This window comes from Populus alba, chromosome 11 (genome assembly GCF_005239225.2).
Source record: "Populus alba chromosome 11, ASM523922v2, whole genome shotgun sequence".
Taxonomy (NCBI): Eukaryota; Viridiplantae; Streptophyta; class Magnoliopsida; order Malpighiales; family Salicaceae; genus Populus; species Populus alba.
The window spans coordinates 13,812,545-13,840,299 of record NC_133294.1 but is presented as its reverse complement, the minus strand read 5'-3'; the positions used below and the strand labels follow the sequence as shown (position 1 = coordinate 13,840,299).

The window sequence follows — 27,755 nt, the reverse complement described above, 5'->3', positions numbered from 1 at the left end:
AATTATTTTTAAAAATCATTAATAGTTCAAGCTATTAAAATAAAAATATTCTGATATTCATCATCGATGATAATTATAACTTCTTCATTAAGATTGTTTTTTAATCTAGATCTAGAACAAAAGCTGAACACCCAATGAGCTTTCTTCTTTTTTGTAATGGGAAAAGTATTTTATTTTATTGTAGATGTGTTTGATGAGATTGCAAGATTTTGATTTGTTATTTATATTTGAGAGGGAAAGCTGTATGTGAGTACATTTTGTTTATTCTCATAATTGAGATAGTTGTGGCTGCAAATCTTTGTATATAAAAATAATAGAAAATTAAGAACCCACAATTGATATCAAGAAACTCCTAATTTATTGACTAACTACTAATTAAAACATTGACCAACTACGAAAACCTCGTCACCACCTGAGTCAGAAGAGATCATTCTAGCTAGTTACGATTTAAAATATTTTCTTCGTCTTCAAATTGCATAACTTCCAATGAGAAACAAAGCAAATATAAGGTTAATTAGTTGAGAAGAGAATGATTAAATCATATGAACAAGCTTAATCACCCTACCTAGCTCCTATCATGCACTGGGAGAGGCCATGGATCCCAGGTCCTATCCTTTTTCTTCTTCTTTTTTCACCAGAAGGGGTAATAACGTGCAAGCCCGTCCATCGGTAACGTGGGTTTATTTCTACCGGGCTACTTAGCTAGCAACCGATCTTAAACCATAGTGCTAAATAAGCTAATGTACCGGATAATCATTGCTTGGCTGATGGAAACACAATAATAGATACAAGGGAAAAAAGTATCACTTATTGCTAATAGTACCACTAAAGGAAGAAAATAATGTGATAGGAAGAAAAAGAGAAGCTAAAGCACTTTCATAGGACCCATAGCATGTCTCCTCGTTGGTCCCATCTGATTTTGATTTTCATTATTTGTATTTTCATCTGCAAACTTCTCTCTCTTCTCCTTCCCCTCCTGAAATATATTCTTCATTCCTTTCTCATAACCTCAAAAAAGGTGCTTAAATTAACTCGCTGTTTTTGGTGATGTCAAGCAACAAAGGGAAAGATATAGCAGAAGGTTCATCAAGAGCTGGCGCTAATGCTCCTGACCAGCAAAGTCCACCTCCTTTGAGTCGATACGAGTCGCAGAAAAGGCGCGATTGGAACACTTTTGGTCAGTACTTGAGGAACCAGAGGCCCCCAGTTGCATTATCACAGTGTAACGCAAACCAAGTGCTTGATTTCCTTCGATACCTCGATCAATTTGGCAAGACTAAGGTGCACTTACAAGGGTGTGTCTTTTTTGGACAGCCTGAGCCACCAGGGCCATGTACTTGCCCACTTAAGCAAGCCTGGGGTAGCCTTGATGCTCTCATCGGCCGGCTTAGGGCTGCTTATGAAGAAAACGGTGGCTTGCCTGAGACAAACCCTTTTGCAAGTGGTGCTATTAGAGTGTATCTACGAGAAGTGAGGGACTCTCAAGCCAAGGCAAGAGGAATTCCTTATAAGAAGAAGAAGAAGAAGAGGAATCCGACGAAAGCTAACGATGAGAGCTCAAGCTTTCATATGCAGTAAACCTGATTTACTGTGGTTTTCCCTAGAAAACAATGGTACTTGATTTAATTTTTCTCTTTGGTTAGCTTTTATTCAAAACGTTGGATCTAATAAAGACCAAATACAGCTAGTAATTGATCAATATTAATGATATAGATTCTCCAAGTTCTGCAGTATTCCGATTTAGTACATAAGAATTCATTAGAATTTTCAGCTAATTGTCACGGTCAACATATGCAAGAACATGTGTAGGGAAAAACACAAAAAAAAAAAAAAAAAAAAAAACAAATCTTTCTAATTATACGGTGTATATATCATAGTCCAACAACTGAGTACATTTCCTTTCCCTCTTTCCTTAATGTTAAACCCTAGGCGAAGGGCTCCAAACCCTAATCTGCATATATACTAGTTACTTCAAAGAGAAAGCACTTGGCATGTATTTTTTTATATATATACTACAGCTGTTAGTTATCATTACCTGAAAATTATTGTCAAACATAAGATATACTATATACCTAGAGGATGGTGTAAAGATCTCCCTCCCCCTCTCTCTTGCAAATCAGTCTTGGCTCTTTTGGGATTCTGCACGATCTTGTGCCCGCCATGAACGGGCAACATTTGAGCATATTATATATAAAAATATATGTAGTTGCACACGCATAGATGAACAAATATATATAAATATATGTACACGACCACACACTCATCTTTGTCAGAATCTTAAGAAAATATGATGATGATTGAAGATATATGAGGAGGGATAGACTAAATGCTTATTCAGTGTCATTGTTTGCTGTTGTTTTGTTGTCACTAACATCAGCTATATATTTAAGATCTTGTATAAGACACCATGTAAAATGCTCATGTGCTGCTACATGTTATTATAGTGGCATCCCTTGTCCCTTCCTACATGTAATTAATTGACCTTTGTACCTGAACCAGATCATGTTTTGTCAGCTTGGAGAAGTGATGTTTGACATTCTATTATATATTGCCCCCACAATCCTTTGAAGCTAACAGTGCTATGGTAGGGAGCATTTAGAGAGATTACCTCAATAATTGATCAAATGGGAGGCATCGACTTCCTTGATATAAAAATATTGATAGGGTTAATTAGATTACTTATTGAGTGTGGTCCTAGCTAGAAGTCATGTAACGAGATTCACCTACGACCTTGTAGCTCAAGAATCTTGCTAGTGCATTGCTTAATTAGCTTTTTGGCAGCTAATATTTCCAAAATCCTTTGCTGTAGACCCAAGATCACAAGAAGCATTTCTTTAATCAAAGTGCTTTCCTTTACCTAGCTTTGCTGGTAACCAATTATTATTATGCCTTGTCTAGTCTGGCAATTAACCTCCGAGCTACTCTTGACCCTTTTCAGGCTCTTAAATTTTCAAGGCTTGCATAAGCGTGGCATTTGGGACCTCTATCAACTCTTCCTCGATCAGATTGAGTTATCGGTCTCCGAATCGCTCAAGCACTGTAATTTAGTTAGAATGAGAAAATGCATGGAGTCGGTCCAAGATCTTAAAACCAGGAGTGATTAAAGTGGGTAAGTTACGTTTTCTCATCCTTTTGTCCATTTCATATCAAAGCCTACCTAGTCAAGTTTGTTGTCATGTACTGCTATCTGGATATGCATTATTGAAGCATAAGCACTACGGTATTGCAATTTTCTCATTTTGTTTTCTTATCAATATCTCTATCTAGCTAATATATAGAGCCTAGCTAGCATCCTACTAGAGCCCTTTTCTCAAGAATATATTAATACTCTCATAGATTGTATTCAAAAACATCATTCTACTACACAAATTAGTAAGGTCCGACACGAAACACTTCTATCCTTGAACAATGTGTGTCCTTGTGGCGTTAGTTAAACATTATACAAGTTTGCTTAAGCTCCTCAACATTGAAACAAAAGTAGCACAATATTCAGGATGGCTAGCCCTCCCCGTATCCCCCACTCGGGATAAAATGCAATGCCCCACATCTTAATAATGTGCTTTGGCTCTTCCATTTATCATTGGATTCCTCCTGGGAATCCATCCGCAATTAAATTTATTACTTTAATTTGTTTAATCAACAATTCTAACCTCCCTTCATTAAATACCATTGATTCAAATCCCTCTTTGCTTACAGAAAGCACGTCTAGCTAGCTAGTAGAACTACAATTAATGTTTGGAAACGATTAGCTGCACTATTAAAATTGAAGGTTTGGTAGGCCGGAAAAAATCATCACTAAAAAGGTTATTTTGTCGCCAAAACACATATGTGACGAACGTTTAACCCAAATGTATTAGTTACCCTATCCAAGCTAGCTACAAGGGCGCGCAGTTTTTTTCTTTTCTCTAATCCAGTTGGAGGTTTATAGGAATACACAATATAAGTAGCTCTTTTCCAAATCCCTCTTCCTTATCCCTTTCAAAATCTCAAGACTAGATATCCTAATGAAAAGTTTAAATGCTAACCATTAGGAAGTCCCGTTGGAGACAGATTTGTATTTTGAACATCTTCATATTGAAATGGATTTGGTAAATGATAGTGCGAAATGACCAAAAAAAATCTATATAATTGATTCCAACTTGTTTTGGTTTAGGCTTGTGGGCATACTGCTCTTTGTATCTTACAATACAATAAAATGGTGATTCCTTTTTCCTTTTAGTGCTAGCTAATATATATATATATATATATATTTGAATTATGTTTGGTTAGTATTTTAAGATAAAATAAGTGGATATAAAAAAAAGAAAAAACATGTTCTATTAAAAAAAATAAAGATATAAAATAAATTATTTCTAAAACAATTTTAGAATGAATTTATCCATATTTCAAAATAAAAGGTACGAGAAGATATCTCTATTTTTCTCTACTCTGTTTTTATTTTTTCTGTTCTGAAACGATATCTTTATTTTTCTTTACTCTGTTTTTATCTTTTATGTTCTGAAACGATATCTTTATATCTTTCTTTTATGTTCTGAAACGATATCTTTATATCTTTTCTATTCTGAAACGATATCTTTATTTTTCTTTGTTCTGTTTTTATCTTTTCTGTTCTGAAACGATATCTTTATTTTTCTTTATTTTGTTTTTATTCTGAAACGATATTTTTATTTTCTTTATTTTGTCTTTATTTTTTCTGTTGTGAAACAATAACCTAACTTTACCTTGTTATTTTCTTCTTCAAGCTTCAATTCAATGAGATTTTAGAAGGATTTAAAAACCAATGCATAGGTTTTAGTCTTGTATAAATCACTGTAGCTTTTCTTGATCTCTTTGCATCCTAGTTCAACCGCACATATTGGAGCTATAACGATGACCATCACAGAACACTTCGAGTCTAGAGTTGTAATAAGGTGAAACTCAAAGACAGATTTTTATATCTTCAACAGTGCACACCATGCCACTCCCTCTCACATCTTTACCTTAGAGTCAAATTAATTTGTGAAAAAAATCACAGTAAGCAAAACACGAACTCCTAGGCTAATTTCTAGGTCAAAAGGCCCTGTTCATGGCATCCTATACCCACTAGAACAATGCCCAGAATGAGTTCAAATCCCAAGTGATTAGGAGTTCTTTGTTTAAGAAAGAACAATGCTCAATGTGGAAAGAGATCATATTTAGGAGAGATTATTAATTGTACCTACATCTGTGAGTGAATGCTATGTTAAGTGCTAGGAGTCGAGAAAGCCAGAGATGGATCCCATTATATCCAAACCAATTTACACTTTATATTCTTGCATCCACGATCAAGAAAACTTTGCGTTTTCAGCCCTTAGAGTTTAGGGAAAAAAACGTGTAGGCTTTCAGAAATGCATGAAACTTATAGGCAGGGTTGCCATGCCATTATCCTACCTAGAGTCCACTCGGATAACTTACAAAGGGCTCTAATCTATGCTAATAATTAAATTTAGGAAAATAATATAACTTTCCCATGTTAGACTTTATGTACTAGTCAATTACATTAGAATAAAAAATCTTCAGGTCCTAATCATAGGTTTCCTAACACGAAAACAACAAGAAAAGGAATTAAAAAAAAAACTATAAAATTTTGAATGTGAACTGTTTTGAAGGATGGAACATGAGTAAAAGTTAAGATTTTCATTTTGAGAAATAGAAAAGGAAAAAAATTATTCCACCTTTCTCTATAATCCAATTAATTTTAATTAATATAAAGTCATTTCAAAAACCTCGCCTAATAGTTTAATATTTTGACTTTCAGATAATTATTTAATATAATTTTATCATTTTGGTGGTCAAATGATTATAATTTCAATTTCGATCATTCAGTTTTTATTTAATTAAATTAAATTTTCAAAACAATAACAGTAAATTGAATTTATATGAATTTTAAATGAAAAGTCTTTTTATCTGAAAAAATATGTTACAAAATAATATAAAATTATTTTTAAGAACTCAACTATTACTTTTTTAGATAGAAATGGTTATTTGTTAAGTAAGGAAATATTTTTGATCAAATTAGATTTATGTAAAAATTAAGGGTAAAATATCGGGTTACAAGTTGGGTATAGATATTATTTACCCAACCTAACCTAAAATAAATAAATATCTTAAAGTTTGAAAAAATATATACATATATAGACCAAACTAATTATATATTAAATAGTTGTAAATCATAGTATTTAGGTTGAGGTTATGGATGCTTGATTGTTACTAGAAATCCAATCCTATTAGGTTTGAATATAAAAATCATATCTAGTCAAGTTTGAGTTGAATTTAAATATTTATTTTGGGTTTAAATTTGGATATTAATGATACAAAACTCAACTTCATGGAATATGTATTTTTATCCCTATTTGTTTGTTATGTATATGCATCTTCTTTCCATCTTTATTTATTAAAAAGGATATTTCATTGTATATCTAAAAAATAATAAATATACTTTTTTTTTCTTTGATAATAAGTTAAAAAAATTATCCTTAGGTGATGGGGAAGATCTTTTTAGTCTAGTTTATGTTTGGTGATTTATTTACAATTTTTTTTTTTTTTTTTTGCAAAAAAAGTATTTTCACTAAAATTGATTGCAGATGAATTTTTATAACATATCTACATTTAATTACTTTTATTTATAAAAACATCTTAAATTCCTATCTCAATAAAGGCTAGGGTTGATTGTCAAAGCCTCAATTTGGGATTCATTTTCTGTTGTCTACATTGTAAGTACTTGCGTAAAAGTACTCATTGCATGCATGCGCACGTATGACTTGATAAAGAAATTAAAACACTAATGCCGAGCTCCAATCGAAAACATTGCCACAAAGAGCTGGTACGCACCTCTTATCAGGAATTCTGCGACGTTCACCTGACCCAATTTGTATTTCTAATCCAATTCATACGAACCCTTAATTGGAAAAATCAAAACTCCCCATTTCGGAGTTTGTTTCAATCTATTTTGTTAAAATTTAAACATACTTTATTTTTAAATTAAATTAAATTTTTTAGTATTTTTAAATTATTTTAGTGTTTCATATTAAAAATTAAAAAATATATTATTTTTTAATTTTTTACAAATAAAAAACACTTTAAAAATAATCACCACTGATTTTCCAATGCCCATGCTGCTGGCCTCAAGACTACACCATCAGACTAAGTTACCAGAGAATCTACTTCTTGTTAATTAAATCCATTTCACGAGTTTACTTAAATGAATTAAAAGCTAAGAGTTCTGTTCTTGCACTTGAGTTGGGGTGAGAAACACCAGATTCGTGCAGATGCGGACCGTTCCCAAGCCGGTGCTTTGATACAGTGGGAAATGCTCTAATCACCGACGCGCAAGAAACAAAACCACGCAACTGGGCTATCAATTTGTTCGGTGAAGAATGACACTGCAGTCTCGATCATGGAATATTAAATGCAATATCTTCGAACGTGCTTGTGATCTGTGTTCATCGTCTCATAGTGATCTTACCTCCAGACAAGACAACAATGCTAAACGCATGCTTGCCCATTTTCATAATTAATTGACAAGTTTTCATCTCGACCCAGAACTTTTCCTTCCTTCAAATAATTCAGCCTTCGAGAATGGCATGCGTGTGCTCGGATTATTTTCCCAGAAATTCAAATACTTCGGCGGCCACCTTCGAGAAATTGAGGGTATATGTCTCGAAAATCCTTATCTCGGTACTCAATGTTCATCATCAGCTCGTTCGTAGCTTCCCTGGTCCTATATAAATTCAAAAGGAAAAGGAAATGAAGAGGAGAACTTTCAAAGTACTGCTGTGGAGGGCCATGGAAGGAAAGCCGCCTCCCTGTCTCTCTCTTTTTCAACAAAACGAGCGGCGATACATGTGTATCATTCCAGGATTAAGTTCATCAAGGCCCACTGTTCACTCGACCTGCCACTGTGCCGACAAGGAAAAGAAAACAAAATAAAATGCGTGTTTGTCCATGTTTCCTTCATTCTCAAGGCAAAATCAGTATCTCCACCATTTTCTGCGCAAAAAACCAAATAAAAAAAATGAGGTTCTCGAAAAGGTCATCAACGAAAATTTGGAAAGATTTAAAGTTGGGAGGGCTTGATAAAGAAAGCCGTACGATTCATTTGTCTTATGTGGCGGTAGAGAGAGAGAGATGCATGCAAGGGAAGCCGTATGTGGCCAATTTTGGTCCGATGGAGTGGATGGGAATGGCGGCTGCAACATAAGCAGAATTATAAAACCATTGTCAACCATGCTTTTGACATGGAAAGAGATATCAAGAAATATCAGTGAGATGTTAACAGTTTTGTCCATGTTAAGGAAACAAATTTGCACAAACACTTTCGGAAAGTAGAATTATTGGCTCAAAGGTTCCAGTTTCCACTGCTTTAAACACATCTCAAAACTTTTACGAGAAAGATAATCCTGCTGTCTGCTATCAAACTTACAATAGTGGAGCTTTTGGCCCATCATCTGCAGAGCCGTGAATACATTCACCATTTGATTTCTGCAAAATAATAAAAGAAACGACTGGTAAGAATGATTAGAGACTGGATGAATTGCACAAGAGTTAGGACATATAGAGAGAGGTACAAGGCTAGGTCATCATCTTTTTCTAAGAACTGCTACAAGTCGACGAGTGATCTTCATCGAATTTTACTCAGTGCTAGTAAACAATTTTAAACATGTCAGCTTCCCTTTTAAAACAATAGCACAAATTGTCGAAGAAAGAGTTTAGCAAATGTAAAGCCTCTAATAATGTTAGACGCCAGCTGCTGATCAAGTTAACTATCAAAATTACTTGCCAGAGCATAAAGTTATTTCTTCGGGGCATAATTAATCCATATATATTGTCGCTAATGCGGTCCAATGTCCCAAACATCTATAATGGCTGCAAAACAGCACAACCTCCCTGCATTCATAATGAGAAATAAAACCGTTTTACAGGTACTTGAATGATAGAGAAGGTTCATACAACCAACTCTCTGAAAAACCCTAGCTACAGAATTATCAGAAATCCCACTCCAACCCCAACCCCAACACACAAATAAATAAATAAATAAAACAAAGGGCATCAGGGAGGATCGCTGGCTAGCAGAGCTCTGGCTACAGTGAGGAGATGCCTTTGAGTAGCTTTAACTTGAAAGCTTTGTTTGGCTCTGCAGAATGAAGTAAATAATACTCAGCTACATCGTCTAAAATCCATTGCTGAAAAACATAAGCTTACGCATGACATCAATTTTATGTCCATGTTTGGCATTGGCATTGTGTTAGCTTATGCTTTTCAAATTGCTTTTGGACTTTAAAAAAACATCAAATTTTAATAGCTTTGATGTGTTGTTGTCAAAAAAAAAAAATCTGCAAAAAAAAAAAAAAAACAAATCATTTTGATGCATTTTCAATTGGGAAACACTTTTAAACAGCACTGTGCACTACATTACCACACATACACTAAGTATGGCCAACAGCAATCCCCTGGCTCCACTTTCCACAGTAATACAAGCAGTTGAATTCATGGAAATACCCAGATAAAGATGAATGCACCCAAAACCTTGTCCAGGAACCCAGACAGTGAAAATAGCATGTAGTAAACACGTTCATATGCAGGAACAAAATGCACATAAGATGCAATGAAAGGGCTAGAGGAACCGACTCATGAAAGCTGTTTCAAAACCCATGTTCACCTATCTCTCCTTCATTAAAAGAACCCTTAATAACAACAACAACAACAATATATACAGCAGTTATGAGGTTCACAAAGACAAGAATGACAAAAGTCTTTCATACTTCTGGAAATATTCCATACTGCTAGTGAAATTTTATCTTTGCGAGGAAAACTGTCGGATGCCACTGAAGGATAGATTGATTGTTTCGATGAAGGATGGTAGTATTCATCAAATTCCAAGTGCTGGACATAATCTGACAGGCCCTACCTCAAAATTAGCATATCCTATCTCATTGTACACATAATATTAGAAGAGTACCCCTAATATGACCCAGATTTCGAAGATCTGAGATTAACAGAAGAGTTAAAGTCATAATAAAATAGATACTTATAAATCGCTGCCTTAAGAGAGAAGCAAGTGTAATCAGAACACGCATGCACAGACGCATACTCGAGATTATAAAAACATCTCAAGAAATTGAAGTCAAAACCATGTTTGAAGTTAAAATCATCACTTATTAAGTAAAGCAAAGATGATGTATTTTTGTTTTTTTTCCATGTTTAGCTACAGCTAGCTAGACTTCTTCCCGTTTTCTTCAAATTAACTAGGAGCAAAATTCACAGAGCAAAAATTAGTTTATAAAGTGACTTTCAACACCCCCTGCCCTCACCAGCTCCCCTACAAAAAAATCAAAAGAAAGGAGTAGAACTACCAAATGCATGTAAATGAGACATTGAAAATAAGAAATGGAAGTGCATAAACTTAATGATATGATCCCAGAAAGAACTCGCAGACACGCTTTAAAGAAAATGTCAACGTGAAATACATTATAATTGACAGGAAATTACAGCATAAACTTGACATCTGGTTCTCATTTCTGAAGTTTTGACAGTCTACAAAATTTGAAGTAAGGTCACAAAGTAATTCTTCAAAACATATTTGCCAAAACAAGGCCTAACAGAATTCTCAAAGCGCAAGAAATTTAAATTTGGAGTGACACAACGGAGCATCATAAATAGATGCATAAAAATCTTTAAGCAAAGGCAATTATATATAATCAGCAGAATTAAAAGTTATACCTGTTCCACAGTTCAAATAGGGTTCATTTGTACCACAAAAACCATTATCAGAGTTGGTTCCACTGCATGATATGTTGAAGAAATACGAAAAATATCCATTGAATCCAGATAATAATGCTAGTAGAATGAAAAATCAGAAATTAGCAGGGGAAAACATGAAACTAGAGCAGGATGAAAGAAAACAATGAATTTAAAAGCTTTGAAGTAAGATTTAGGATGGGGGGACGGCTAGTACCTTGACTATTCCATGATTTATGTATGCAGAGAATAAAGGACCTCAAATTGTAAAACAGGATCTCAAGACTATATCTCATTACAATGAAACAAACATGTCAATAACAGAAAAGGATGCACAGCAAAGGTTATCTTACAAGGGAGTCACATCTGAATGCATTGCTTGCAACCATGCATCTGATCTTAACATCCTCCACTCTCTTTCCATCCATGGACAACCGCATCTCTGTTACAGAGAGCGAGAAAATGTGCCAGAGCAACAGGACCTATCATCTACTCCAACAAAATAACAATTATAGTAACTATAACAATGATATCATTGATTTGCTTCTGAAACCTAAACTCACATCTATTCAATAACAATGACTTCTATGTTCAAGCGGTCATTGAATGAGTGAGTTAGTGATGTCTTGTTCATCCAGATTCAGATAAGATTCCAGAAAATGAATTTGAAATTGACAGTTTCTGACAAGCCACACAGGACCACTCTTGGGCATCCAAATATCTTTGTTGTAAATAGAAGAATACCATTTTTAAAGAATAGCTAAGGCAAAGCAAATCAATCACATAAGACAAAATCAATTTGCATCTTGGAAATCTACCAGGCCATCACCGACACCAAGTATCTTTAGTATTCAATAAGCAGATCTAATAAAAAATGAATAAAAGATTTATTGAACCATCTTCAACATATTGATTACAGAAAAAATTGAACATAACTATGTAGCTCTGGCACAAACATGTACAAAGCCTCACAGATCTAATCAGCACCATAATCATGTAGGCTAAAATGAGATTAAACAGACAAAATGCAGGAATAAGGTGTTTAGCTCAAAATGAACAACCAAATTATAAAACAAAATTTCTGACACCACTCCTCAAACCACCAATTTTGGCTCTTCCACCACATGACTTTGAGGTGTACTAAACTCCAAGCTTCTAGCAACTTCAAAAAAGTGTGCAACAGCTTCTTCTGGTGTACCAACAAGAACACCATGCCCAAGATTAAGAATATGTCCCCTCGGCCCAGCACATCTCACAACTCTGTAAAAGGTGAACAAATAAAAGGAATCCAATTAATAAATTGGAAACCCAAGTCATAGTTAAGCACAATGAAATGCAAGATTCATGAGCCAAAGCAATTTATGAGCATAAAATGGGAATAATGTTTTGCCAATGTTTTCTCTCACATCATATATCAATCTGAGCTATATATGATAATAGTGCCTTGAAAGGCATCTGAAGAATGGTTTGGATGTAGTAGAACACCTTGCTCTTGAGTTAGCAATCATCAATTGCATTGTTGCTGACACACTAGTATGCAACCATTTGTAAAGAAGCTGATTCAAGTAATCCATAATTACAAATACAAGTAAATGTCAGGAAGTATATCAAAAGGAGGAAAACTTTCAATAAACTCAATTCAAGGAACAATAAACTCACTCAAGACAACTTTCCATGAGCTGTACACGAAGACTCAATCTAAAGTAATTGAGTTGTGGAGGTTCAACCAGAATGACTTTAGGCAACAGATAACAAACAAGTAAGCCTTGGCTCTGAACTGAAACCACAAGTATGGGCAGCAAGGGTAAAGATTAAATTGGAGGGAATGAGTATAAGATATTTAACTCATATGACAAACCTTTGAATTTCATCAGTCAACTCAAGAAGAGGTGAAAATAAGTAAGCAGGGTCCACGTTTCCCTGCACACTGATCCCACTCCCCAAACGCTTCCTTCCATCTGCCATAGCCACAGTCCAGTCAAGCCCAATCACGTCAACACCAGTTCCCTTCATACGCTCTAGAAGGCCACCATTTCCATTAATGTAAGGAACCAGTGGTGTTTTAGGGCATTTACTCCTCACGGTACTGACTATCTGCAATTTCAGAAAGGCTACATAATCAGAAGATTCGGATCAATTCATGAGATATTCCTAAAGCATCTCCAGTAACTTTATATATGCATAAAGCATACACGTATAGCGATTTTTCTGTCAAAAAGAAAAGGACAAGGAAGTACTGAAAATAATTTTGAGACTGCTGCACTATCTTTCATCAAGTTGAGAAGCCATGTTGTCCAATTTAGAGTTAATGTAATGGCTAAAACAGAGACTATGATTCATCACTAGTTTGATTAAACGTAAAAAACATTGCCAACTAAATTAATAGAATTAAATCCTAATGACCTCTTCAATAGTTTGATTAAACAAAAAAAACATATGTCGACTAAATTAATAGAATCAAATCCTACTGACCTCTTCAATATATGGCTTTGACCAACAATCCCACATGTCAGGAGGTAGCTGTCCACCCCACGAGTCAAATATTTGAATGCAATGAGCCCCAGACTCCACTTGAAAAACAATGCAGTCAGAAATCGCCTTCGTCCGATGTGAGAGAGCCCTTAACACTTGTGGTGCTGTATGGCACATACTCTTTATGGTTGTATATGTACGAGTTGTACGCCCTTCCACTATATATGTAGCTATTGTCCAAGGTGCTCCAACAAAACCTAGAAATGCAGCATGCCCCTTAACCTACATAGGACATAAATAGGATGATCTAGAGAAGCGAGTTGATATGATCTATTTTTCCCCGCAAGTACGAAAAAAAGCACTGAGCTGAGATTTTTTACAGAATACATATTCTGAGAAAAAAAAAAAAAAAACAAAGAAAATACCTCACGGCACAATATCCAAAGTGGTCTCCCACAAACTGAAGTTTCTCTAATTCAATCGGATGCAAAGCCTTCTTCAGAACGAATTGGAGATTGAATAACAGGACCCCTCACTTCTTCTATGTCAAATGGGACACCAAATGCAGGTAGTGGTGTAAGTATGTCAGAGAAAATAATAACACCATCAGGCTGAAAAGCTTCCCAAGGCTGCAAAGAAATTTCCACAATGAGATCAGTAGTCTCTGACCTCTCCCTGAAGGATGGATATTTCTCAGCAAGCTTTCTGTAGACAGCCATATGGAGCATGAATCCAATGAAAATATAATTATTTTTCGTTAACAATTTCTCATTATAGTTTAAGCATTTCTTGTAATTAATTAATTATTACTACACGAGGCTTAATTTTACAAGTAATTCCTTATTGTTAATTAATTTGTTTGCTTCAAGTGAAGTAATCAAAACTGTAATTGAAATGAGCTGAAGAAACATAAATTTTCACTTTAAAATAATGAAACAAAAGGGGTTGATTTGAGTTTAGTCTTGAGATAATATCCCAATTAAAATAATTTGATTTCAAAACGCTTTTTTTTTAAGTTTTGTCAAACATAGCCTTAATCTAAATTAAATAAATTTTCAAATTTTCTTGGAAAATCATCTTGCCATTAATTTTAAGTTCCTCATATTTTTTATCCTCGAATATTTAATATTTGGAAGTGTAACCTACATGTGAAGTACTTTTTCGATATTAAGTAAATTAGTTTCCTTCCACATAAAAAAAATTAAAAAAATCTTTCTTTCAAAAATACAATTTTATTTTAAATTGCATATAGTCAAGTCTCTCAAAAATAAAAATAAAAATCATATTTTTATAAATAATAAAAATAAAAAAAAATACAAGGCATGATTTAGCATCTTTAAATACAAAAATTCAAGAAAAATAGTTTTGTTGATATATTTGCATGTATTTTTGAATTTAATAACTAGTTTATAAAATCCATGAGAACTTAGTCTACATTAAAAAAAAAATAACAAAATTGTTTTGTTTTTTTTAATATCAAGGATTGCGAACTTATTCGTAAAACGTATTCCCGATATTAAAAGAAAAATACAAAAATAATATTTTTTTATATTAGAATGATTAGGTTTTAACATGATAAGATAAGGACCTCCTTACCGAAAAGGAATTTTTATTAAAAACCTTAAAATGACCAACAATTAGAAAACAAAATATACTTTAGTTTATATCAGACAAATAAACAATACAGCTTACTCTATGTAAGATGTACTAGGGGTGGTGTGTCCTTCTTATACACAGTCATTCTCCTTATCTAGATTTTAAGATCAATTAGAGTTTTTAGTGACCAAAATATTAGGTCGTGACTTCATTCCATTTTTACTGAGAAAGATCAAGAATTTCTTATTCTTTCCATCCATTACCATGAAGATCTTGCTCTAGAAAGATGATCATCATGATGCCGCACACGTGCGGCAAGCCTCATTAGAATTGACAACATTGTACTTTCTTATAGCCATTGCTTTGTTATTTATATTATCTTATATGTATTCCTCATTAATTCTAAAATTGTTAGAATCAACCCAAGACTTATTATCACTAATAGATTTGATTTTGCTAATTTTTCTCTTTTGTTTAAAGAAGGAAAAAAGAGCTCAAATTTTAGATTTTAAGGTGTTTAAAGGATCAACTTGATTTTAAAATTAAAACAAAAGGTACACACATGATCAAATTGTTAATATTGAGAAAACAAATTCTAAATCATAATTTTATGTTAGAGAATTTGTAATACTTAATACCTAAAAAACCCTAAATCATACCTTGGTTATTGATTTCTTGCTAGACCCGCGCATATTTTTTAGAGAGAAAAAATGTTTTCGTTTCTCTCCCCCTCTTATCCTTTATATAACCCATTTTCACATTCTTCTAAAATTATAACAAACAAAACCCATGCCAATCGAGGTTACTCGCTACTTCTTTTCACCAGCCTGTTGCTTCTAGTCTTGCAAAAGGGATTAAAATCCATCACTCTCTTTTGTCTCCCATTATTCTCTTTTAAGGTCATAATGGTTACTCTTATCTTTTATCCTCTTCTTCTTTTTCTTTTTCTTTTTTTTGCATTTTCTCACCCTTTTTTTCAGTCTTCTTTCTTTATCCCTCTCTCATTTGTCCTGGGAAGAAAAAAACAAAAGAAAAGGAAGGAAGAATATGCAAAAACCTAAAATAGCCTTTTAAAGCTATTTAACCATCCAAGAGCTTGAAAGGCAAAAACATAATTAAAATATTAAAATTCACAATGTTATGAATCTATAACCACATTAATTTCACCGCAACATTTAGCTTTTTTGTTAATGTTAATTACTTATATACAAAAAAAACTTGGGAATCATTATGGGCTTCACTATTCAGCTCCTCTTCTTCTTCTTTTTTCAATTCAACCCTTTTTTTTCCCATCCCTCTTTTTTTATTTCAATTTTGTTTTTTTTCTCAATCTTATTCTTAAACTTTTTTAACACTAATTTGATTTGCCTTTGTACTGGCCAAATCAATTGAATCACATCAATACAACTTTCATATGGTTTGATTTTATACCTAATTTGAGCAAAGAGTCAAGTTGAAAGGGTTTTTTTCTATCAATTTCATCCTTTTTTTTCTTAATTTTATCTTTAGACATTTTTTTCAATCGGCTAAGTTGTCTTTGGACTGACTAAGTTAACTTGGTCATATCAGGGCAACTCTCATACAGTTTCATTTTAAATTTAAGTTCGGCAAGAAGTTTGATCGAGAGGTTTTTATGTCAATTTTATCCTTTCTTTTTTCTCTCAATTTTATCCTCAAAAGTTTTTTACCAATTGGCCAAGATGCCTTTGGACTGGCCAAGTTGACTAGGAAACATCTAAGTAACTCTCACACAATTTAATTTCAAACCTAGGTAAGGCAGTGAGTTGAATCAAAAACTTTTAAGGTTATCCTACTAAGTCAAGTTTAATAAAAATGTCAAATTGTTCTTTATGGCATGTTTCGCATGTGTGCGTGCGGAGTTACAACATTAGGATCAAGGAGTCACCACATAGTTGTTTGGTTTAGGGTCACTAGGAGACCCAAATGAACTGGTCTTATATGAAATTCTAAGGTAAGGGACTGATTATGGTTATGAAAGGTATTAATACCCCTAGAACCAATAAAAATTCTAAGGTATTAGACCTAGATAGACTGGTCTTATATGAAATTATAAGGTAATGGATTGGTTGTGGCTAAGAAAGATATTAACACCGTTAAGTCAAGTTTAATAAAAATTTCAAATTGTTCTCTATGGCTTATGTCACACATGTGCATGTGGAATTGCAATGTCAGGGTTAATCATCACCATTTAGTTATTTGGTATAGGGTCACTAAGAGACCCAGATGGACTGGTCTTATATGAAATTCTAAGGTAAGGGACTGGTTGTGGTTATGGAAGGTATTAGCACCCCTAGCGCACCTTACCAGGGGTAATCTGCTTTGTGTGGTCTAGATATGGCTTAAATGTATCGATGGGTTCCTAACTGATGGTCCATCTTCAGCTTAGAATAAAGATTTATTCACATTAATAAATATGGCATTTTGAATTCATTATGGGAAGAACTCATGTAGCTGCCCTAACAGGGTTCACTTGTCTTAAAAGGCAAAAGAGTTTTCTACAACTCGTATATTGTGGTGAAAAATACTCTCAATTAAAATTAATAAATACCCGAAATAATTCTAGAAGTTTCTAGTCAACTTTTGGTTTTAAATGTCAGCCTATTTGTAGGTCTCGTGTCTATACTAGAATATTAACCATTAATTCTTAAAATTTTTAGAGGTCATTAAAATATTGGTAAGTTCTCATGGATTTAATAAACTAGTTATTAAATCCAAAAGTGTATGCAAAAATATTAATTTATCTTTTGAATTTCTTTGTTTACTTTTATGCAGTGAGTGATTTTGTTTTGGATCAAATATGACAATTAGAAAATTTTTAAAGAAGCTAGAAAATTTTAAAGAAGCTGGTGAGTTTTTGAAGAAAACTACTAACTAAATATGATATAACTCCATTTATCTTCTTACATCTTTAAAAATTAATATATGAATGCTTTTGCTTTGGATGCAATAATTGATGATACATTTGATAAATTTTTAGAGAACAAGGGGTGTTTTTCCTTTTCAATATATCAAAAAAAAATGTCGATAAAAATTATAGTTGTATAAAAATCATAGTTCTCACATGTAATATTTTTAAAAACTATTGTTAGGAAATGTCATATTTTAAAGAACACACACAAATGGACTTGCACAATAACCGTAAAAAAAAAAAAAAAAAAAAAAAAAAAAAGGAAAGGAAAATGAAAGAAACAATGAATGAATGAGACCTTAGAGATGATGACAACACCCTTAGTACCATCACTTGCCATTAGGTGACGCATGTGATAACTCTAGTCACCTTTGGTGACCCTTTTTAATGTTACTGAATTCATCTTGTTAAGATCTTTTTGATATGTTATAACTTATTTTTTACCCCATCTTTCCAATATATTTTTAACAAATCAAAATTAATAAAAAAAAAAATAAGAAATAGTAAGCAAAATGGCAGTTGAGTAGAGAAATAAAGACCAAAATAATTGTGACTTTAAAATATAAATAAGAAAAGAGATCAAAGAATTGAGAGATAAATTTTTTTTAGATAAGGGATAAGAAGAGGTAAGAAAGATAGGCAACGTATGAGTTATAAATAGACTGAAAGAATAAAAAAAATATGAAAGAGAAAAATAAAAGCTTTAATCTTTAAAAGGGTTCTATTCATGAAAAGTAAAAACTTGGGTGGTTTTTCAAAATATAAATGAAGATTTTTCTTTTTTATATCGAAAAAACAACTCATGGAGGGTATAATCCTCAAAAAGGTTATGTTCACAATAGGTTAAAACTTTGTAGTTTTTTTAAATATGAAGTTTTGTTTTTGAAGAATCAATCCAAGGAATGTAAAATCCTTAATAAGCTTTCATCCTCGTGAAGTTTAAACTTTGCTATTTTTCATATAAAAAAATATGAACACTTTCTCGTAAAAATATTACTTGGTCATTTTTTTGAATATTTAGGTCTTGTAATGCATTCCACCCTACCATTGTGATTAGACTTAGGCTGAGTCATGGTGACCCTATAAAGGCTCATTAAATGGAAGTGGTAGCCACTAAGCCCATTTTAGACATAATCAAATAAAATGAGTTTTAAACTCAATTTATCATTCACCATAATTTTATGTCCATTGCTTGTATTTTAAAAGTGAGAATTAAGCCTTATCACTAGACCAAATTCAAAATCATTATATTAGGTTTTAGTAATTCTTTACCCTAAATTCGTGTCAATTTAGGGAAAATTTCTTACAATTGCATAATCTGTCTTTTTATCATTTAAAATAAAAACACAAAGTAACTTACCTTAAGTGTAATACTTTAAGATTATTCTTATCTTCTCTTTAGCATAATCATCCTCTTACCAAGAAATTTGAATATTAGTTAAGGTTTCTAATTACTATAAAACTAGGTGGAGACTTTCATATTTAATTTTACCCTATTGAATCTAAATGATTAAGACCGATGAGATGTTCCTTGCAAAAGAATGATGACTATATTAAGGACTTAGTAAAAGCTAGGCTTTGTTTGCTTGTTTAAAAGTAATTTATTTAATTGTGTTTTTCGCCTAAATTATTTAATTGAATGTTCTATTTGTCTATTTATATTCTTTCATTTCATGCATTTTTTTGATATGGACTTGTGCCTATGCACACACTACACAACACCTTTTAAACACACATTGCCTTAAGTTAGCATGAGAAATTATGGTGTCTCGATGTGGCTTCACCCTAGAGTAACACACTCATGAAACCTCAAACTCTCATCAAAAGTTTACAAGGTCATGATTAGTAGTCGATGTGAATTTTCTTGGTCTATACCTTTTGCACCCTGTAGGCCTCGAGTTTGCCTTTTAAGGTTTGTTTAGCAACAAAGGACCCTTTGAGACCATTAGGTTAGCCAACCTATCTACATATAATGGCTAAAACCTTCTCCTATTATATCTTATTGTATTATCATTGGGTAAGCTTGATGTGCATAAAATTTCGTAAGATGGGTGATAAGATGATTGAAATGGTAAGTTGTACTTAAGAACAATTTTAAACAGAGTTTAAACACTGAAAAAAATAGAGGGGGATTGTTTGAGTAAGAAGATTTCAATATGGAATATCCAATCTAAAACATTTGTATTCTATTATTAAAGCTAGTAAACTTTTGGAGGGGAAAAAAGAAGAAGCAAAAGTTACATCACAAGAAGCTTAATAATTATAAGCTTTTGACACTTACTAGTGAGTTTAGACGATAGAAAGATGCCCTAGAATGAGCAAGAAAATACCATGACTTCATAGCTTACTAATGAACCATTTTGTATATTACTTTGTTTTTTAATGAATAAAAATTTTAAAGTTTTTTTCTCAATTCGTATAGGTTAAGGCTTAGAATGTTTTTCATATTTTTGGATGAAGAAAAGTCATAGGAAAGTCATTTCTGAATATCTATATTTATGTAGGATAATTTTGAGTTTATTTATTTAAAAAAAAAAGAGAGAAACAAACACAAAATACAATTTAGAAGCTCAATTCTTTTCAAAATCCTACATAAAAGAAAGTCATGAAAGATAAATAGAAAACTCAAGTCGGGCTGAACCAGATCAACTCCTTGAAGGATGAAATGACTAGCTTGTTAAAATAAACTATTCACTCCAAAATAGCTTGATGAAAGACCTTCGTAAAAAAAATCCACTATGATAAGATCATCATTTTGCCCTCCTATATTGAACAAAACAACTTCTCAAATTCTTCCACTCCATCCTCTTATGCATCTTCATGAGAAGAGTACTTTAAATGCATATTTAATTAATCATAACTTATCATTTGTTTCTCCAAGATCATTAAAGGTCCCTACTGTCATGTCAAAAAATCCATCACAAACTACTAGTGCAATCTCGTGATATGATACACTCTCTCCTCAAGGCCAAACACCTCCATCATTATTTTAGCATGGTCCAAGCCATAAAGAAAAATGTCACGAGTCATCTTCTTTTACATTTCCCTTTATTAACATCTTATAAATGTATATTGGATAACACATCAACCACTCAAACCTTTCCAACCGCTTATTTCAAACTAGTACAATAAGAATTCCAAGCACGAGTACCATGTAAAAGTTGTAAGGTATTTTATTGATCATTGTCGAGGCTTTAGGAAGTAGTTTAACAACCTAATCAAACATGAACGATTATCGTTTAAAGAGAAAAAATGGTGTATACAACATAACCATAAAAGGACAAGAGACCATTAGAAAAGAAAACTTGTATGATCTTTTTTTGGTTGATGAAATAAATCATGCACTAAATGTTGGCATTTCTAGAAAATTCAAAGGCATTGAATTTATTAAGTATAAAGAAGCTCAATGTTTAGAGACCCGTCTTAAAGTGTACTACAATAAAATGACTAAATTTGTTTATGATAAAAAATTATTAATCCATTACTTTCAATAAACCTTGGTTGGACCTACTCTTAGCTAGTATTTATGGTTGGATAGCCTTAAAATAAAAAATATAGACAAATCTAGTAGATGCCATTTTTTAATAGATTGAACTTAACTTAAAGGTGACTCTAAGTAAGTTTTACCTTTAAAGAATGGAGAAAATAAATAATGAATTAATCAAAAAATATATTCTAAGATTATGCGAAGTGGTAGCACAAACTTACCCCTCTCTATCCAAAAAAAGAGTTCACCTCCATTTTTATTGACACTTTAATGTCTTTATACTATGAGTACTTAATTGATAATTCATCAACTTATTTTATGGATGTGGTGACCATAACAAAAAGGATTGAGCTAGGCTTGAAATCAAGAAGATCAATAATTTAATAGTGAGGTTTGGTGTCATATCAAATAATAAATAAAATTTTGGAATTTAGATTGAGAATCATGGCCATAAACATCTTATCCAATTGCCTCAAGTATTGTTGAGTGTCACAACATCATCAACCTTTTAAATGCCATTATCCAAGATTGATGTATCTTTATAGCTAATCATTGTTTACCAATAGCTTATGAATACTAGACACATCACCCCATTCATGATGAATCTCATATCCTATGTGGTATAATTCAAATGTGAAGTGTGAATATCATAATAGGATTTTAGGCCATTTAATTGAAGACTATAAGAATTTCAAGTATCAAGTTTGAAAATTGATCTGCAGGGGCCATGTTTCATTTGTGAAGAATAATGGTACATATCATATCATTGCCAATCCATCGATGACATAGTAAGTGATCAACTAGGATAATGAAAGAAGCGTTTGATGTGTGGCACCAAGCTATAAATGTTCGGCAAGTCAAAACTGATATGGTATGAAATAAGGGTTATGTTGTCAACCCATTTTCATTATTTAATTTTATGAACTAAGTCATCAAAAACTTTATTTTTCTTGGATTTTTTATATGTTTTAGGGCTATGTTTTTTAAGGACCATACTGTATTTTTAATAAATTTTGTTTTGTTTTCTTGGTCTAATTGCTTTTTTTCAAATTAAGAGATGTTTTGTGAAAGTAATAGTAAATTTATTGGTCAAATTCCAAGACATGTCATGCTAATTTTGCTAATTTTAGAGGAAAACCTTTCTTTTTATGAATCCTAAAATCTCATAAACTTAAAAGGTATAGTCCACATTATCTTTCCTTTTTGAATTTCTAAAATTTGCTATCATTTTTTAATAAGCCTAAGATGGGTGAATTATTACTTCGAACTCTTTTCTTAAACTTTGTAATGCCCTTTTCACTTTCAACAAACCTTTAAAGGAAAAATCTTGCTTGAAATAATTTGGTGGAAACTAAATGATTTGATGACTTATAATGATAAATAGTGTGCATTCAAGTCATGATCCTACCATTTATTTTCTGAGGTTAACCTTATAGTTTTTCTAATTAATAATATTTGAACAAGGCTAACACTTTTCAACATAAACAAGTTTGAGTTTAAGATAAAAAAGGATCATCTTTGTTATACATTTAACAAACAAAAGTTCATTCATTATTGTCCTCTTTTTAGCCTTAAATGTATTTATTTGAAAATAACCTAGAACAAGATCACCTCTCATTCTAGGGGTATGTTTTAAAAGCTCTTGGACAATCCATGTAATTCTCCAAATAAGAAAGAAATGGAAAATGTGAAAGGGATAAAAGTGTTGCAAAAAAGAGCAAAAAACAAAAAATATTAAAAAAATAAACACTTTCTTGTAAATATTACTTGGTCATTTTTTGTGAATATTTAGGTTTTACAATACGTTCAACGCTATTATTGTGAACAAATTTGAGTTTAGTTAGTGTGACTCCACAAATACATCTTAAGTGCAAATGATGACTTTCGAGCCTATTTTAGGCATAATCAAGTAAAACAAGTTTTAAATCCAATTTATCATTCATCATCTTTTCGAGTCCAACACATGTATTTTACAAGTAAGGATTAAGTCTTATCGCTAGGCCAGTTCCAAATCATTGTCTTAAGTTTTAGCATTCCTTTATTCTAAATTCATACATATCAATTTTGGTAAAGTACTTTGCAAGAGCACAATATGTATTTTTATTATTTAAAAATAAACACAATGAAACTTCCCTTTAAGTAGTATGATTTATGATGATTTTTATCTTTACTTTAACATAATCAACCCCTTAACTAGAAATATAAAGACTAGTTATGGTTTCTAATTACCATAAAATTAAATTTTGATTCTCGTATTTAATTTTATCCTATAAATCTAAATAATTTAGATCATTAATATATTTTCTACAACACAATAATATTAGAAATGTTATCATCAAAGCTTCAACTTACCTTCAAGATCTCATTCTTTCATTCTCTTTTTTTTTTTTTTCTCTTTCTCATGTTTTGGCTATTGTCTAAGCCTTTTTATGTGTATTTTTTTTAAATACCACACTTCTCAAGTGTGGATTTTCAAAATATCGCAGGTGGGAACCGAGGTAATTTCCAAGTTGTAGCAAAACCAATTTGACATGACCCCATCTCTCCTTTTCCATGTAGCAAAACCACTTGAAGATCTCAATCCTGCTATTAGGAAAGGACAGCACTAGGAAGTAGGAATAAATTTCGAGGGTGTTTGAGAGTGTGGTAACGGTTGATTTTTAAATAGCTTTTTATGCCGAAAAGCATGCTAATAATATTTTTTTATATTTTTTTAAAAATCATTTTTGATATCAGCATATCAAAACGATCTAAAAAGTACAAACCACACTCAATTTTAGTAAAAAAAAAAAAAAATTTAAATTTTTTCCAAAAAGCAGGTTCAACCGCAGTGTCAAATGGGCACGCAAAGAATGGATCCAGCACTTCAATTTAGCTTATTTAACATCAAGCATCAGCTGCAACATATCTTTCTGCGGAGTGTCTGCACTCAGAGAATGCAGATCCATTCATACTGTATATGCAGCCACCTTATCCAAGTCCTTAAAGTGTCGCTCTTGTTCTCCAAACATTCTTACTGCAACCGTATCCGATCCACGCTTTCATCTGGAATGAATTATAGCTCACACTGAAGATCCATATTCAGACTCAAGATCATACCCTGACTTTAAATTTTATTCACCAGACCGCTATGGCGATGAAAATCTATAGATTGCAAAGCTATTTACAAGGAATTACTGCCAAATTATGCTTATGGGGTTTAAATGCAAACAATGGCTAATTGAAGCCCTATATAGCTGAAATGCAATGATGATTCGTATGAATGGCGAAACAACCCAATTATTTTCAAGAGCCTCTCTAACTTGGCCAGAGTTAACACGAGAACAAGGAACATGTCTTGACAAACAGCTATGTGTCCAATGCCATGTCATAGCTCCCGCAAGGTGTGCCCTATCAAGAATCCCATACAACTATCATCCAATCGGTGCATTATTGATGAAGTGATGAAACTACTGGGAAACAAACAAGAGGGAGGAGCTCCCAAAGAGAAGATCCTACGAATTGGGGAATAAGACACTGCCACTATTTGATATAGCAAGTACGGGAAATGAAAGGCAGGGAGAGCAACAGAAGCCTGCCTCGACTCGTAAAGCCTGGAAAGGGCTTTTAATGATGACTTGCCAGTAGTGTTCCATCATTTTCCAAGTTTATGGAATATGTTTCGAGTGGCACGTGTCTACAACTTTAGCTCCACATATAACACCCTTGCTCTGAATTCAATTGTCATTGCCATGGTGAAGTGTCAAAGTTCGATTTTCACCATGAAATTCAACAGAGCTATCTATCTTACTTAACTACTAACCTAAAACACTGCCAGTAGTGATTGCTTCAGAAGACCACCACAAGACAAGGTTTTACAGCATAACAGCATCGTGCCTTGTTTAACCAAGGCTCATCTCACTGTAAATTCTCCTAAAACTGTAACACAAATTATGTTCTATTTGAAATATTAAAAGAAAAAAAGTTACATAAAATTTTATTGGCTCACAGTTTTCTCACATGGACGAACCCTCTGGAGCATCCCCTCATGAAACACACTCGATAAAACGATCAAACTCCATCATTATACTTATTCAGTAATTCAGATGCTAGAGAAGCCCTTCGAGCTGGAAATTGCCACCATCTGCCAAGTCCAAAACCTAGATGAGAATGATTCCTTTCACTGCATGTATTTCCAACATTGTCATCTAGAATAGTGTAGTTTGAGCTGCTTATGTTCCTGAAATAGCAGAAGCCACTACCGTTGTATGTGTATTCCTGTTGTGTGCTCCCCATACCACTTTGAACCAAGTTATTCTTCACAACCATGACACCCTGCCCATTCTGCAGATTTCTGAGAATGTTCGATGCAAATCCCAAACCAGCATGTTTAACATTTTTCTCATTGAATCCCAACGTAACATTTGCCACCGACAAGGAAGTGCCATTTCCTTGATCCATGTAGTCAGAGTACATGTCAAACTCGAAATTTTTTAACGATTTGAATGCTTTAACATTAGAGGATGGCTTCCTGAAAGAAACATTATCAGTAAATTTAATCGTCTGATTCACGATCTGCAAATCACCGTCCTTGCCCATCTCCATCAAGTTGCTGTAACCAAAGTGTTGATTAAAACGGGTAGTGATGTTCCCATGAGAGGACTTTACCCATCCATTTGAGGATATGAACCTGCGTGCACTTGTCAAGAATTTTCCATTCAAACCTGTAAAATTTGATACCAAAGATAAAGCAAGAGGCTTGCTTTCATGTTTCAAAAGCTTCCCTTCTGTAATTGTGCTCCTATGGTCCAGCCAAAGATGCAAATTGGCATCTATATACCACACATTCAAAGCATTCGTGACACTAAATCCTAACTTGTGAGTCTTTCCATCCAATATATTTCCTAAGAAGGGCGTGATTTCAATATCATAAGAGGGGAGATCAAATGAACCAATGCCAGTAATGGGTCTCCACAAGAGAGGATTAATCCCACCGGTAAAAACCACAGTAAAAGGCCAAACTGCGCCAACAATCTCTCCATCAAGACTAACCAAAACCTCTCTAAAAGGTCCATTTCCCGGGGAACCAGTGAGATTATTTGCAGTAATATACTCATTAGGATAATTTCCATACCAAAATTCATCATTCTCATGAAAAGAAACGTAAACCTCCAACACAGCCCTGTACACATTTTGAGGTATCTTGAATTCCTTCGCCTCAGAATCAGAAGAATTCTGAATTTCAAACCAAAACCCGTCATTCAAGGCCAAATTTCGCGAAATGGGCAAGATCAAATCAGCCTTAGAATCCCTCCCAGATGCCAAATTATTAAAACCATGATCACTATGACTCAATTTCTTTTCAGCAGGATAAAAGTAAATACTTACATTCACATGGTATATACCAGTATAAGTACGATCAACGATATTACCCATATAAACAGCAAATTCTTGAGTCTCATTCTTAACAAGCAATGAATAATACCTTGTTATATCCTTCCGAACAGTCCAAACAATCCCAGTTGCTCTAGGCTCCGCAGTGCAACTCCTAAGAAGCTCCACACCACCTAACCAAACCCCAAAAATACGATCAAATTGCCTCCCTTTGCAAGTTGCCTTCCATTCAAGGACAATCTTGGAGAAATCTTGAGATGGGCAATGAGAGGGAGGGGTATAGTTTAAAAGAACAGGAGGTTTGCCATAAGTAGAGGCAAAGTCGTGTTGGAGAATAAAGTGCTTGCAAGGTTTAGTATTGGGGACATCTATGGGTTTGGTAACCTCAAAGAAAACAGTTGGTGGGGTGTCATTGAGGGGTTTATGGGCGGGGCGTGTTGTGGTTATGGAAGTGGGTTCTGTAAAGAGATGTGATTTGAGAAGGTTGTTGGTTTTGTGGATGTTAGCTGTGGAGGAAAGAGGGTGGATGAGAAAGACGAAGAGGAGAGGGAAGAGAGAAGCGGCCATTGACTGGTTGTTGTTAACTTTTCTTTTCTTTTCCTTGAGATGAAAATAGAAAGAACGCTTTTTGGAGTGCTGTTTTCTTTGGAGAAACAACACTATACATTGGTTGATTGTACAAGAACTTTTGTTGTTGGAGTAAATTACAATACTCAAGATGAAAACAATGAATACGAGTTGGAATTACGCGTGAGATAACACAATGGTCCAGGAAATGCTGTCCGATTAAGGGATTGCCAGCCAAGGTCAGGTGGGCCAAATTCTTCTTGCTTGGTCTTTTCGATGAAGAATTAGAGGAATATAGAAAGTTTCCTCTTTGTTTTTGTTTATAAGTGTTTTTAGAAAAATTAAAAAATTTTATTTTTTTTTAATTATTAATTTTTTAATGTTTCCTATCATTTTAATACGTTTAATATAAAAATAATTTTTAAAAAATAAAAAAATATTATTTTAATATATTTTCAAATAAAAAATATTTTAAAAAACAAACGGAACCCACATTTAAACAATCCTATGTGATTAGGATGCTTTTAAATAGAAAAAAAAAAATATATTAATTTAATAATTTTTTAAAATAAAAAT

General features: G+C 33.0%; 3 protein-coding genes and 1 long non-coding RNA gene across 4 annotated transcripts; 1 reads left to right on the top strand and 3 right to left on the bottom strand.

The window, feature by feature from the left end:
- Window positions 1–935: 935 nt before the first annotated feature.
- LOC118038306 (protein LIGHT-DEPENDENT SHORT HYPOCOTYLS 7) lies at window positions 936–3,254 on the top strand. Its single transcript, XM_035044630.2, has 2 exons — window positions 936–1,613; window positions 2,939–3,254. Exon 1 carries the CDS (start codon window positions 1,048–1,050, stop codon window positions 1,576–1,578), a length of 531 nt encoding a protein of 176 aa, XP_034900521.1. The 5' UTR covers window positions 936–1,047; the 3' UTR covers window positions 1,579–1,613; window positions 2,939–3,254.
- A 3,747-nt stretch (window positions 3,255–7,001) lies between these two features.
- Window positions 7,002–8,808, bottom strand: LOC118038305 (uncharacterized). Its single transcript, XR_004685746.2, has 3 exons — window positions 8,441–8,808; window positions 8,110–8,207; window positions 7,002–8,007 (listed from the first exon to the last, which is right to left on the bottom strand). It is a non-coding gene; the product is annotated as an uncharacterized lncRNA (long non-coding RNA).
- Window positions 8,809–8,880: 72 nt separating this feature from the next.
- LOC118038304 (uroporphyrinogen decarboxylase 1, chloroplastic-like) lies at window positions 8,881–14,059 on the bottom strand. Its single transcript, XM_073412513.1, is given in 7 exon segments — window positions 8,881–9,151; window positions 11,109–12,015; window positions 12,614–12,849; window positions 13,228–13,509; window positions 13,653–13,675; window positions 13,678–13,724; window positions 13,726–14,059. Coding segments are annotated over 6 exon segments (984 nt in total). The 5' UTR covers window positions 13,956–14,059; the 3' UTR covers window positions 8,881–9,151; window positions 11,109–11,849.
- Window positions 14,060–24,928: 10,869 nt separating this feature from the next.
- LOC118038303 (peptide-N4-(N-acetyl-beta-glucosaminyl)asparagine amidase A) lies at window positions 24,929–27,320 on the bottom strand. The gene has a single exon (XM_035044629.2). It carries the CDS (start codon window positions 27,177–27,179, stop codon window positions 25,290–25,292), a length of 1,890 nt encoding a protein of 629 aa, XP_034900520.1. The 5' UTR covers window positions 27,180–27,320; the 3' UTR covers window positions 24,929–25,289.
- Between the last annotated feature and the right edge of the window lie 435 nt (window positions 27,321–27,755).

What these genes read in the sequence shown, in the direction of transcription:
- LOC118038306 (XM_035044630.2), top strand. Translation starts at nt 1,048, where the DNA reads ATGTCAAGCAACAAAGGGAAAGATATAGCAGAAGGTTCATCAAGAGCT.
- LOC118038303 (XM_035044629.2), bottom strand. Translation starts at nt 27,179, where the DNA reads ATGGCCGCTTCTCTCTTCCCTCTCCTCTTCGTCTTTCTCATCCACCCT.